The sequence below is a fragment of the Mobula birostris genome, chromosome 2 (genome assembly GCF_030028105.1).
Source record: "Mobula birostris isolate sMobBir1 chromosome 2, sMobBir1.hap1, whole genome shotgun sequence".
Classification (NCBI taxonomy): domain Eukaryota; kingdom Metazoa; phylum Chordata; class Chondrichthyes; order Myliobatiformes; family Myliobatidae; genus Mobula; species Mobula birostris.
This window is the reverse complement of record NC_092371.1, coordinates 39,893,667-39,908,667: the sequence shown is the minus strand read 5'-3', so window position 1 is coordinate 39,908,667 and position 15,001 is coordinate 39,893,667. Positions and strand designations below refer to the sequence as shown.

The window sequence follows — 15,001 nt, the reverse complement described above, 5'->3', positions numbered from 1 at the left end:
GGGGACCTCATAGAAATATTTCGAACGTTGAAAGGCATGGACAGAGTGGATGTGGCAAAGTTGTTTTCCATGATGGGGGAGTCTAGTACGAGAAGGCATGACTTAAGGATTGAAGGGCGCCCATTCAGAACAGAGATGCGAAGAAATTTTTTTAGCCAGAGGGTGGTGAATCTATGGAATTTGTTGCCACGGGCAGCAGTGGAGGCCAAGTCATTGGGTGTATTTAAGGCAGAGATTGATAGGTATCTGAGTAGCCAGGGCATCAAAGGTTATGGTGCGAAGGTAGGGGAGTGGGACTAAATGGGAGAATGGATCAGCTCATGATAAAATGGCGGAGCAGACACGATGGGCCGAATGGCCGACTTCTGCCCCTTTGTCTTATGGTCTTATATAACATAAAGAGAAGTGGTGCCAACACCGACCTCTCAAACTTCCGCAGACTGCTAGTATTTTCCACGGTGAAGACAAATGCAAAATTCTTATTTATTTCATCTGCCATTTCCTTTAGCCAGGGGACCTTGCCTACCACAGTGTATTGATCATAGCTTTATAATAATATTACCATAAATAAAGAGTACAGGTATAGTGTAATTGATGGGAAGTTTAAAGTGGCTATGAGTGGCTACCTTTTCACCTAGAAGATAGTGGAATCTGGAACACGCTACCTGAAAAGATGACAGGCAAGTATTCTCACGACATTTTGGAAATATCTATACAAACACCTTAAGCACCAAGGTACAGTAGGCGATGCACCTAGCAGCATAATAGGGTTTAGTATAGATAGGTACTTGATGATCAGCATTCACAGGCTGACTAGAGAAGACATGATACTGGTTCTAATACCAGGCAATGAACTTGGTCAAGTGACAGATTTCTCAGTAGGTGAGCATTTTTGAGACAGTAACCTCAACATCCTGACCTTTAGCATTGCCCTTGGACAGGGATAGGAACAGATTGTATGGGAAAGTATTCAACTGGGGGAAGGAAGGTTATGGTGCTATTAGACAGGAACTTGGTAGTGTATATCGGGAACAGATATTCTCAGGGAAATGCGGAGGTTGTTTAGGGGGCACTTACATGGTGTTCTGGATGCGTTTGTCCCATCGAGACTGGAAAAAGATGACAGGGTGAAGGAACCATGAGAGAACAAGAGAGGTGGAACATTTAGTCAAGAGGAAGAAGGAAGCATGCTTAAGGTTTAGGAAGCAAAAATCAGGCAGGGCTTTTGAGAATTATGAGGTAGCCAGGAAGGAGCTAAAGAAGGAACATAAAGCTAGAAGTGGACATGAGAACATGAGAAGGTCTCGGCAAGTAGGATTAAGGAAACCTCCAAGGTGTTCTTCACATGTGCCACACATGAGACTACTTAACAAGAAACCAAGGTGTTGCAGGAAAGATACTAGCATGGCAGGAGACAAAGGGAGCCTTTTCTGGTTGGATGCTGGTGACTAGTGGTGTTTCGTAGGGGGTCGATGTTGGGACCGCTTCCTTTTACATTATATTACATGATTTGGATAACAAAAATGATGTCTTTGTGCCCAAGTTTGCGGATGATACAAAGATAGGTGGAGGGACAGGTTGTGTTGAGGAGGCCACAGGACTTCAACATGTTAGGAGAATGGGCAAAGTAGTAGCAGATGAAATACAATGTCAGTAAAGGCTGATTTATACTTGTGCATCAAATCGACGCCGTAGGTACGGCATAGCCGCGAACCTTACGCAGTGCCTACGCAGATCCCTACGCGGTAGCCTGCCGCGCACCTTTCCCAAAATGTAACTACGCACCACAGCAACGCAGACCGCAACAACTGTGATTGGTCCGCTTGGTAGCATCGCATTTCCTCCTACGCTGCAATAACGTCCCACTGGGCGACTGAAGGGCAGGGAAGGAACTCTAGCTGCAATGCTTTCCATAAAGCTTTACAGACCTCCGAAATTATGGAGGACACATTTCGCTTTTACGAAAAAAGACACTTGCTTTAAACTTGTTTACCCTGAGAAAGACTACCATGACCATGAAGCCTTGCACGGGCAGGTGTGTGCACATGCGTGACGTGCACATACGTGTACGTGCCCGAATTGCACAGCGACGCAAACACACCAATGCACAAGTATAAATGCTCACAACGGCATAGCCCACTTGCGTAGGCTACGGCGTAAGCTGGTACGCACAAGTATAAATCAACCTTAAGTGTATGGTCATGCACTTTGGAAGAAGGAACAAAAGCGTAGTCCATTTTCTAAGCAGGCAGAAAGTTCAAAAATACGAGCTGCAAATGGACTTGGGCATCCTCATGCAGGTTCCCTGAAGGTTAACTTGCAGATGGAGTCGGTGATGAGAAAGGCAAATGCATTGTTAGCATTCATTTCGTGATGACTAGTATATAAAAGCAAGGATGTAACACTCAGGCTTTATAAGGCACTGGTGAGGCTTCACTTGCAGTATTGTGAGCAGTATTTGGCCCCTTATCTAAGAAAGGATGTGCTGATATTGGAGAAGGTTCAGAGGAGGTACACAAGAATGATTCTGGGAATGAAAGGGTTACCACATGAGAAGCGTTTGATGGCTTTGGGTCTGTACTCACTGGAATTAAGAAGAATGATGGGGGAGGAGAATCTTATTGAAATCCCTCAAATGTTGAAAGGCCTGGAGAGACTGGATGTGAAGAAGATGTTTCCTATAGTGAGGGAGTCTAGGATCAGAGGACACAGTCGCAGAATAGAGGGATGTTCATTTAGAACGGAGATGACAAAATATTTCTTTAGTCAGAAGAATGGTAATTCTGTGGAGTTTGTTGACACAGGCACCTGTGGAGGCCAGATCATTGGGAGAAAATAAAGCGGAGATTGATTGATTCTTGATAAGTCAGGGCATGAAAGGTTATGGGCAGAAGGCAGGTGAATGGGGTTGAGAGAGAAAATGGATCAGGTATGATGAAATGGCAGAGCAAAATCAATGGGCCAAATGGCCTAATTCTGGGCTCCTCTCTCTTATGGTTTTAGAGATGAATGAACACTCAGCATCAGCCTGCTTGGTTAAGGACATTGCTGTTCCAACCAACTCAAGAACCTTACGCTATGTCGGTGCAGCCTCAGCATCAGAATCAGGATCAGGTTTAATATCACTGGAATATCTGGCAAAACTTGTTGTTTTGGGGCAGCAGTACATTGCAATACATAATAATAAATCTATAGATTACAATAAGAATTATACTTTGAAATTAAACTAAATAAGTAGTACAAAAAAGGAGCAAAAAATAACGAGGTCATGTTCATGGGTTCATTGTCCATTCAGAAATCTGATGCAGACAGGAAAGAGCTCTTCCTGAAGTGTTAAGTGTGTGTCTTCAGGCTTTTATACCTCCTCCTTGATGGAAGCAATGAGGAGAGAGCATCCTAGCTGAAGGGGGTCCTTCATTATGGATGCCACCTTTTTGAGGCATCACCTTTTGAAGGTGTCCTTGATTCTGGGGAGGCTACTGTCCATGATGGAGCTGGCTGGCTTTATAACTTTCTCCAGCTTTTTCTGATCCTGTGCAAACACTTAAAATGCTCTCCATGGTACATCTGCAGATATTTGCCAGAATCTTTGGTGACATACCAAGTGTCCTCAAACTCCAATTAAAATTTAGCCACTGTTGTGTCTTCTTCGTAATTGCATCAATATCCTGGGATAGATCTTCAGGAGAGCCATCAAGGAGAACTGCACATTGGTTATCTCCAAGGCTGAGGTATGTAGAACATTCCAATATGTGAAGAGCCGCAAGGCAGTGGGGCTGGACAGCATCCTAGTCCTTAAAGTGTGCGCTGAACAACTGGCTGGTGTGTTTATGGCCATTTTTAATCTCTTCCCCCTCCCAATGTGTAGTGCCCTCCTGCTTTAAATCGTCCATTATTGTCCTTGTACCTAAGAAAACCAAGGTAGCATATCTTAATTATTGGCACCCTGTTGCACTCATCTCAATTATAAGCAAGTGCTTTGAGATGCTGGTTAAAGACTACATCTGCAGTATGCTACCATCCACACTGAGGTTCAGTCCTATCAACCTCAGAATCGAGCATTTAGCTCGTCTGGAGTAAGGCGGCAATGTTGGTTGAACTACTGCATTTCCTCTTAATGGTTTGCAGTCCTTCCATCTGGTAAACGCAGCATTAAAGCCAGGACCAACAGGTTATGGGATAGCTTCTTTCTACAAGCCATTAGACCTGTAAATTAACATGTCTGTGCATTGTGACAGAATAATGTAAAGATTTTTACTCCCTCACGTTGTGGGATGGATGTAAGATTTAAATAAATTCTAATTCTAATGTTGAAACTGAAACTTCAGGTATTTGAAACTACTCACCCTTTCCACTGATGATCCCTTGAAGAGGATTGGCATGTGTTCTCTCGACTTCCCCTCCTTGGTCTTATCATGACTGCAAGTCATTGATGTGACACTACTCAACCAGCTGATCTATCTTGTTCCTGTGTGTCTCCTCATCATCATCTCAAATTTTGCCAACAATATTTGTGTCATCAGCAAATTTATAGATGGCATTTTAGCTGTGTCTAGCCACACAATCATGGCTGTAGAGAGCAGAACAGCAGACTAAGCCTTGAGGTGCACCAGCATTGATTGTCTGCAAGGAGGAGATGTTATTTCCGATCCACACTGACTGTGGTCTCCCGGTGAGGAAGTCAAGGATCCAGTTACAGAGAGAGGTACAGACACCAATGTTTTGGATCTTGTTGACTGGTACTGAAGGTATGATTGTATTCAATGCTGAGTCCTAATCAATAAACAGCAGCCTGACTTTTTTTTTTAATTGCTAGTGTCCAGGTGATCCAAAGCCCAGCAGAGAGCCAGTGAGATTGCATTCACTGTAGACCTGTTGTGGCATAGGTAAATTGCAGCAGGTCCAGGTCCCTGCTTCGGCAAGAGTTGACTCTGGCCATGACCGACCTCTCAAAGCAGTTCATCATGGTAGATGTGAGTGCAATTGAGTGATAGTCATTCAGGCAGCTCACCCTGCTCTTCTTGGGCACTGTTATGATTGTTGCCCTTTTGAGGCAGGTGGGAACCTCTGGCTGCAGCAGGGAGAGACTGAAGATGTCCTTAAACATTCCTGCCAGTTGGTTGGTACAGGTTTTCAGCGTCCTACCAGGTGCACCATTAGGTTCTGATGTCTTGCAAGGGTTCACCCTCAACCTGCTGAAAGATGTTCTGATGTCAGCCTCCAAGACAGAGATCAGAGTCACCAGATGCCATAGGGATTTCCAGTGGTGTAGTTTTATTCTCCCTTTCAAAGAGTGCATAAAAGGTGTCAACCTCATCTGGGAGTGAAGCAGCACAGCCATTCATAATGTTAGGTTTTGCTTTGCAGGAAGTAATGGTCTACAAATGTCAGATCTAACCTGCATCTGATTTTGTCTCTAACTTCAATCAGAATTGGTTGCTTTTGCTCTTAAAATAGATCTCTGTAGGTCATACATGGACTTCTTGTGTAGTTCTGGTTCACCAGTCTTGAATGCCACAGATCTAGCCCTCAGCAGACTATGAACCTTCTAGTTCATCCGTAACTTTTGGTTTGGAGATGTTTTTGAAGGCACACACTCAATGACACAGGTCTTCAAGTCTGTGACAAGTATGGCATATTCATTCATATTTGATGATGTATCCCTGAATATTGTCCACTCCACAACTAAAAGCATCCCTGTAAGTGCTCCTCCACCTCCGTTGACCATAACTTCTTGGTCATCACCACTGGTGTTGTGGACTTTACACTCTGCCTATGCGCTGGGAGTAGAAGTACAGCTGGGAGATGGACTTTTCAAGGAGTGTGGTAGCACAATAAGCGTTCTTAATTGTGGTCAAATGTGGCCTGAGGTGGAATGTACACTACTAACAGGATGGCGGTAAACTCCCTTGAAGATAAAATGGACGACATTTGATCGCTAGATATTCCAGCTCAGCTGAGCACGATTGAGACAGAACCATACGTCTGTGCACCACGATGAGTAAATCATAAAGCATACTCCACTTCCTCTACCCTAAAAAGACTGACCTGCCCTGTTTTTGTGGAGAACGGTAAAGTCATTGGGATGGAGTGTTGCATCCAAAATGGCGGTGGTGAGCCATGATTCCATGAAGCAAAATACACAGCTGTCCCTAGTGTCCCTCTGGTAATGCAATCTTGCTCTGAGATCTTCAGTTTTATTTTCCAGAGACTGTACATTCGCCAGCAGAATAGTCGGGAGTAGGATCTGAAGTCTCTGTGTTTCAATTTAATCTGTAGATCGGCTTGTTTTCTGCGCTTCTGTTTTCTTAAAGGGGCACTCATGAATTGAGTCTGCAGTTTGGGATCTGCCAATTTTAGATGTTTATAAACGTCTTGAAAGGACATTGCTTACAGAAGTGCCCATGACTGTGACTGTGGATTTCAGCTGCAGTTGTCCTAAACTGGAATATTCGATGATCCCCATCAGAGCTGCATGCAAAGAATCACCACATATTGGGAAATGTATGATGATGTATTTTACTAAAAGGAACAATAGTGTAGGCTATAATCTAAATGGGCAGAAAGTTCAAACATCAGAGGTGCAAAGGGACTTAGGTCCTCATGCAAGACTCCGGGAAGGTTAATTCACAGGTTGAGTCTGTGGTAAAGAAGGCAAATGGCATTTACCTCAAGGAGAATAGAATATAAAAACAAGGAGATAATGCTGAATAAGACTGCACTTGGAGCATTACCAACAGTTTTGGACCCCTTACCTCAGAAAGGAAGTGTTATCATTAGAGAGGGTCCAGGGGAGGTTCAAAAGCATGATTCCAGGAATGAAGTGGTTAACATATGAGGCGCATTTGGCATCTTTGGGCCTGTAGTCACTGGAATTTAGAAGAATGCATGGGGATCTCATTGAAACCTACCAAATGTTGAAAGGACTAGACAAGGTGGATGTGGAGAAGATGTTTCCTCTAGTGGGGGTACCAGAACTAAAGGGCAGAGCCTCAAAATTGAGTGGTGACCTTTTACAACTGAAGTAAGGAGGAATTTTTTTTAGCCAAAGACAATAGGTGCAGGAGTAGGCCATTCGGTTCTTCGAGCCAGCACTGCCATTCACTGTGATCATGGCTGATCATCCACTATCAGTATCCAGTTCCTGCCTTATCCCCATAACCTTTGATTCCACTATCTTTAAGAGCTCTATCCATCTCTTTTTTGAAAGCATCCAGAGACTTGGCCTCCATAGCCTTCTGGGGCAGAGCATTCCATATATCCACCACTCTCTGGGTGAAAAAGTTTTTCCTCAACTCCGTTCTAAATGGCCTAACCCTAATTCTTAAACTGTGGCCTCTGGTTCTGGACTCACCCATCAGCGGGAACATGCTTCCTGCCTCCAGCGTGTCTAATCCCTTAATAACCTTATATGTTTCAATAAGATCCCCTCTCAGCCTTCTAAATTCCACAGTATACAAGCCCAGCCGCTCCAATCTTTCAACATATGACAGTCCCGCCATCCCGGGAATTAACCTTGTGAACCTATGCTGCACTCCCTCAATAGCAAGAATGTCCTTCCTCAAATTTGGAGACCAAAACTGCACACAGTACTCCAGGTGTGGTCTCACCAGGGCCCTGTACAGCTGCAGAACGACCTCTTTGCTCTTATACTCAATTCCCCTTGTTATGAAGGCCAGTATGCCATTAGCTTTTTTCACTGCCTGCTGTACTTGCATGCTTGCTTACAGTGACTGACGTACAAGAACAGCTAGATCTCGTTGTGCTTCCCCTTTTCCTAACTTGACTCTATTTAGATAATAATCTGCCTTCCCGTTCTTACCACCAAAGTGGATAACCTCACATTTATCCACATTAAACTGCATCTGCCATGCATCTGCCCACTCACCCAGCCTGTCCAAGTCACCCTGCATTCTCATAACATCCTCCTCACATTTCACACTGCCTCCCAGCTTTCTGTCATCGGCAAATTTGCTAATGTTACTTTTAATTCTCTCATCTAAATCATTAATATATATTGTAAACAGCTGCGGTCCCAGCACTGAACCCTGCAGTACCCCACTAGTCACCGCCTGCTTTTCCGAAAGGGACCCGTTAATCGCTACTCTTTGTTTTCTGTCAGCCAGCCAATTTTCAATCCATGTCAGTACTCTGCCCCCAAAACCACGTGCCCTAATTTTGCCCACTAACCTCCTATGTGGGACTTTATCAAAGGCTTTCTGGAAGTCCAGGTACACTACATCTACTGGCTCTCCCTTGTCCATTTTCATAGTTACATCCTCAAAAAATTCCAGAAGATTAGTCAAGCACGATTTCCCCTTCATAAATCCATGCTGACTCGGACCAATCCTGTTACTACTATCCAGATGTGTCGTAATTTCATCTTTTATAATTGACTCCAGCATCTTTCCCACCACCGACGTCAGGCTAACCGGTCTATAATTCCCTGTTCTCTCTTCCTCCCTTCTTGAAGAGAGGGACAACATTAGCCACCCTCCAATCCACAGGAACTGATCCTGAATCTATAGAACATTGGAAAATTATTACCAATGCGTCCACGATTTCTTAAGCCACCTCCTTAAGTATCCTGGGATGCAGACCATCAGGTGCCAGGGACTTATCAGCCTTCAGACTCAACAGCCTATCCAACACAATTTCCTGCCTAATATAAATTTCCTTCAATTCATCCATTACCCTAGGTCTTTTGACCACTATTAAATCTGGGAGATTGTTTGTGTCTTCCCTAGTGAAGACAGATCCAAAGTACCTGTTCAACTCGTCTGCCATTTCCTTGTTCCTATAATAAATTCACCCACTTGTCCTCAAGGGCCCAATTTTGGTCTTAACTATTCTTTTCCTTTTCACATCCCTAAAGAGTGGTGAATCTGGAATGATCTGCCACAGACTGTGGTTGAGGCCAAGAGCGAGGGTATATTTAAAGAGGAAGTACAAAGCATTTGTAGATAGATTCCTGATTGGTCAGGGCATCAAGGGATATGTTAGAGGGCAGATATATGGGGTTGAATGGGATCCAGGATCAGCCACGATGAAATGGTGGAGTAGACTCAATGGGCTGAATGGCCTCATTCTGCTCCTCTGTCTTATGGTCTTATTGGCACCATCTTATAACTGATGCCCAAATGCATCTCAACTCTCTGGTGACAGAAGTTGTTTCAACGTTTAAAGCCCTTCTTACTTACAAACTGCATACATGTGGTAGAATTCACAGCAGTGATATCAGTTACATATTTTGGTGTGTGTTCTTTATGTGCTGTGCTCAGATGCATTCATGCACAAGCATGTTACTCACATAGAATATCATTACAATTTCTCAACCCATTCATGGAAGGGCTGATCTCATTTAGCAACTAAATTTTGCATAATATTCAATTGTGTAGCATATAAAAACACTGTGCCCTGCAGTAGAACTTTTAGTAATTATCATTCACATGAAACCTCCACATTTCATATATTCACAGATCTTAATGTTTATTCAGCTTCAGCAACATTTAGTTCAATGTGCATCATCACCAACCCAAAATATGATTCTTCAGTCAAAGTGAATGACCCCAAGCAATCCACTTTTTACAGGAATTTAATCTGTACATTTCATTCATGGTCCGATAAATTTATACTTTGGTCATTTGATTACATTTGAACTTGAGCCTATCCTTCTTTGCCTTAAATTAGCTCAGACCATCAGCTCTCTACTCATAACTCAAACTAGAGCATATTAAGTACCAGGCATGAACCTACAGGTTCTGACCTTGGCATGATTTTGAGTTGGTTCAACACCAGAGGGAGCCCTTAATCTTCCTCAGAAATTTTCATCAAATTTAACATCCAAGCATGGTTAAGAATTGATGCTGGCATTGTAGTCTGAATGTTAAGTAGACATAAGAAATGGAACATAAAATAACCTTCATATCAAATTGCATAAATCCTTATGCAAATGTTCTAGACAACTTCTATGAAGCAAATATTTGATTTTTGATTATATTGATTAAGTGCAATATTTAGGAATGACAGAGAAAGTTGTTCAGTTGTACAGTGTGCCACAGGGTCCTTTACTTAGAGCTAGGATATTATCACAACATGTGAGACATCAATCTCAATTGCAAGTAAAATCAAAAAAGAATGGAAATGCTGAGCAGGTCGCTACCCCACCCAGAAAATTAGCAAATCTGAATAAATACTATGGTAAAAAAGTTGATAGTTCCAATCTTACATAACACAAGGTCTCACGCAGTAATGTACTGAACCATCATAAGTCAAGTTACAAGTACAATGGATTCTGGTTAATTGGTACAGATCAGAACCAGTACATTTTGGCCCAATTAAGCAGCTGACAAATTAGCTTCAGTTCCATGGAAATAGTTAAAGAGGTAGAAAACCAACAAACTACTGTTTAACTGAGTAATAAATTATGTAATTAAATGAAATACAGAATAAATAAGAAAACTACCAATACTACTACAGTACTATAAGACTGTGTATTAGTGCCTAATACTTATCGACGAAGGAATTTATCCAGTTTATGTTGCTGTGTTCTTTTGACTGACTGTAAATAAACAAAACCAGCGCAGGCAACTAGTTGAGATAATGGACTGCCTTCATACAATGGTTTCAACAATTGCATCCTCATTTTCTTTGTAACATTTAAGATGATTGTCGATGCTTTCAAATTCTTCATAGGTCCAAACTTGTTTAAGTAGTGAAATAGTTTCATTTTCACTCCCGATCGTTTCTGGCATCTCCAAGCCTGATTGCTTGAAACTTCAGTGAGCAAAGCAATTCTGAATTGTCTTACTGCCCATTTCTCACCAAATATTAGTGACAAAAAAAAATCACGGTTATTTGAACACAGACACACACAAATGACACTATTTAAAAACTGTTTGCTCCAAGGATGGTGTGGTGATTAATGGACACACAAGTGCATGTGACTGAGACCAGTTCATCAACAGTCTCCTGTCCTAATTAAGCGACATAAGTGTCCCAAATAAACAAAAGGAATCCTAAAGAGGTAAAAAAAATCATCTTGTGCTTCAGTCCCAAAGACGTGTCCCAAATAAGCCACTATCAATGGCCCAATTAACAGGAATACACTGTATATATAACCACTTTAATCTCACACTTCATTGAATTTAGAAGTGATTAGAAGATTTGCAAAATGAAGATGCAATATTTATTGTCTATTTGTATTTCTGCTTCACTTTTAAATGCTGATCAATATTCCTAACTTGAATTCTTATTTTCTTGCAAAATTTTCAGATAACTTAGATTTTTACTCTGTTCAGTGACGAAAGTTTCTTTATCTGCTTTCTTGCAAAAATCTTATGGGGTAAAACACAAGAACTTACCTGAAAACAGGTGCAAGGGGTTGCCACAACAGGCAACAGGATAATTTCCTACTGTAAGTTTAATTGCATGATTGCCACAGGCAGCCAGTGCTAACCTCACTACTCACTGGCTATATTCCTTTGGAAAGTTTCACAATACCATTAGTAGTTATCCATTTTAAGCTGGCCTACAAAAATTAAAGTTGGCTTACATATCTTAAAGTGGAAATATGCTGACATAGCTATTCTACAGAGAAGTTAGTCTGAGAAATTGAAAAGGAATCAGGCTGAAAGTGAAGCTGAGGCTGAAATCAGATCAGTGATGATCTTATTAAAGGGCAGATCATATTAGCCAGCAAAGCCACTTTCCAGATCTCTCAAATGCTCATTGTATGCTAACATAATTACTTCAATACTAGGGCTCTTAACTAGTGTACCAACTTCTTACGCAGTACTTTGTCACATACCTTTTAGAAATTTAAATCTACCTCAGCTACAGGTTCCCTTTTATCTATTCCCTCTTTGTCACATCCTCACAAAAATCATGCAAAATTGTCAAATATGATTTATCTTTAACAAAATCCTGGTGACCATATTTGATTATATTTCTCTTTCTTAAATCATTAGTTATTTCCTCTTTGCTTAGTTTCTCCATCATTTTGCCAACAAGACATTAAACTAAATGGGCTATAATTCTCCCACACAACCCTCCCGCAGCCCTAGTCTGGAGTTTTGAAAAACTTCAACCAGTGAGTCTCTTGCATCTGCAGCCACTTCCTTTAAAATCCTAGAATACAAGCCATCAGGTGCCAGCTATTTGTTTACCTTTACCCTGCGATTTAACATATCTACCATTTCTTTGTTTGTGGTTATTAAATCACCAACCTAGAGGTTCTACACTTACCTTAGCTCCCTTCTTCCTCTTTTATATGTTCACAGATAAACTCTTACTGTTTGCCTGGAGATTGCATGCAAGTTTTCTCTCAAAATCATTTTTCTCACTTAGGGGTTTTCATTGCAGGATCCTAAAATTTTCTCAGTCTTCTGGCCTACCACCACCCTTTGCTAACACAAATTTTGAAGCTTTCTCAAGGAATTCCTCTTTCTTAACTAGGTTAAAGTTTGGTTACTGACACACCTCTTATTTTCCCAATCTACGTTAAACAAAATCACCTTCATACCATTAATAATTTCTTTATTTATTTTAAAGAAGTGGCCCCATGAAGAGGTGGTCACACTCATCCTCTTAACTTTATCCAGCTATAAGTGCTTTGGACTTCTTTTGGTCATGAAGGATGCTATATAAATGAAAATTTTTTTTTAGGTGCAGGAGCAAATTTTCTGGATTCAAAGTTTGAGTACACTTTGAGGCCAATTCTCAATACACAAACTAAGCAACTTATCATAGATAGTACCTGGGCTCTGCCCATTTCATAACAATAACTCTCATAGTACATTTTGTTCTGCCAGTTATCAGGAAATTGGCTTGTAAGCTTATTGTAAATTTACAAAGGAACTGCCCTGCCAATATTGTTTCCTAGAATGAATACATCGTCAGTTTTGTAAAACAGGAAAATCTTCCCTGCCAAATTAAACTGACGACCTTCTGTTTTTTTAACATAGCTTATTTTTCACTGAAAAACAAGATATAATTTGGCTGAAAAGCAGGATTATTGGAACAGCAACTGGATACCTTTAATTTCAGGTCTCTAATGCATCAAATTTCAAGTGCTTGTAATGCAGATTGTCACCGTGTTATTTCGATAACAAAATGTGCTCGGAGAGCCGAGAAACTGTTCTTTAGGCAGAATTTCAAATGTTGGCAGCAACTAGTGGGAACCCCTGACTTTGCATATCATATAACTGCTCTGGAAAGCCCTGGAACCTGAGTAGTGTACCTCCCCGCCTTCCGATAGCCAGGTTCCCGGGTATGCCACTACCCAGGTTCCGGGGCTGCTCACCGGCTCATGCAAAAGCAACACTCTCGGCCTACACCCTGCCCAGCCGTCAACAGCCGCCCCGACACCTGCATACAAAACACAGCCGACTACTCACACGGCACCGAGCCGAAATTGTCGCTCTGCCCGCCCGCGTTCATGGTTCAGCTGCGGAGTCCAAGAGGGGAAAATGAGACCGAGGACGTGCAGGCTCCTCTCCCTGTCTCCTATATTACGGACAAACAAACAGATAAGAGACTGAAGAACAGCTCGGGCCCTCGGCGCTGCAGCGGAAGTGGGTGCACTGCACTTCCGCTCGCTGTAGACTTGAGGATTAGCCCCAAAGTCGATGGTTGGACCTGGGGTATTTGATTTATCCTTGGGGAAATGATGTGCTGGTTATGTCTTCAGACTGGTTACCTGCATAGCAATGGGCGGAGGGTTTGTTGATATATAGTTCAGATTCCATGTTCAAATAATCAATTATTTAATATGCGGGAGTCCTTTTTAATATTGTTTACCTATTCTCTAACATATCAATAGAAAGAAAATACGTGAAGGTTCCCCCCCCCCCAATAATTTACCTGGGATAGCAATTTGGATTTAGTGACCAAACCATTTAGATTGGAGAAACACAAAATTCTGGAGGAATTTAGCAAGAGTCGGGCAGTATCTATGGAGGGAAGGATAAGTCAATATTTTGGTCTGAGACACTTAATTCCAACAGGAATAGAATGGGATAGAAGCCAGATTTGTTGCTCCACTGCAAAGTCTCTAAGATATGCCTACCTGGCAAATTTTAAATTTCTTCAATGGAAATTCAGTGAGACCTATTAACACTCCCCCTCTATCTCTGCTGCTCTCTGACTTTCCAACCATGTGCTCAGCCAGACCTGCTGATCTTATTCTACATATCTTACCCCACCTACTTATTCTGGATTCTGTTCCTTCCATTCCAATCCTGATGAAGGGTCTTGCTTAAAACATTAACCATTTTATTCACGCCCCCCCCCCCCCATAGATGCTGCCTGACTTGCTGAGTTCCTCCAGCATTTTGGGTGCATTGCTCCTGATATCCGGCATCTGCAAAATCTCTTTATGTTTATAGTCAAGATTGGGAATGTGTGACAGAACAACGTTATTGCAAGGGAGAAGGAGACTCAGGAAAGTCTGTCAAACAAGCAGATGTATACCCACCAGATGACACCAGTGTATATACCTACTGCAATGGGAACATCAATACTTATGTAGCAGGCTTTGATCTCCATTTATCCTGGTCTCCCTTGCTGAATCAATACCTTCTGTTTAACAATACACAGATAACTTCTATTCCACAATATGAAGTTCAGGTCTAGGAATGTCAGGATCCTCAAGGACAACCCAAAGCAACAGCCTTGTTATCATAAGTGAGGAGTCAAATGCTTCAGAACTGACATTTCTGCACTGGTGACACCAAACAAGCAGTAGATAGCTGGTTTAAAGAACAATGTGTTTCCAGCGTTCTGTTATATTAAGAATGATAGGGCTGAAGGTATTAAGGGGGAAGGTTGATAATACTTGTCAGCGAAAATGTCATGGCAGTGCTCAGGCAGGACAGACTGCAGGGCTCAACTACTGAGGCTATATGGGTGGAACTGAGGAATAAGAAAGGGATGACCACATTAATGGGATCATATATTTCTCCCATTAGTCAGTGGGATTTAGAGAAGAAAATTTGTACAG

At 41.9% G+C, this 15,001-nt stretch overlaps 1 protein-coding gene across 1 annotated transcript in view; it reads right to left on the bottom strand.

Moving 5' to 3' along the window:
- Positions 1-13,530, bottom strand: part of zfp64 (zinc finger protein 64 homolog (mouse)) — a 77,540-nt gene extending 64,010 nt beyond the window's left edge. The window contains exon 1 of the mRNA XM_072239854.1: positions 13,398-13,530. Within this exon, the coding sequence (XP_072095955.1) occupies positions 13,398-13,440 (43 nt within the window). The 5' untranslated portion in view covers positions 13,441-13,530. The remainder of the gene's footprint in view (positions 1-13,397) is intronic.
- Between the last annotated feature and the right edge of the window lie 1,471 nt (positions 13,531-15,001).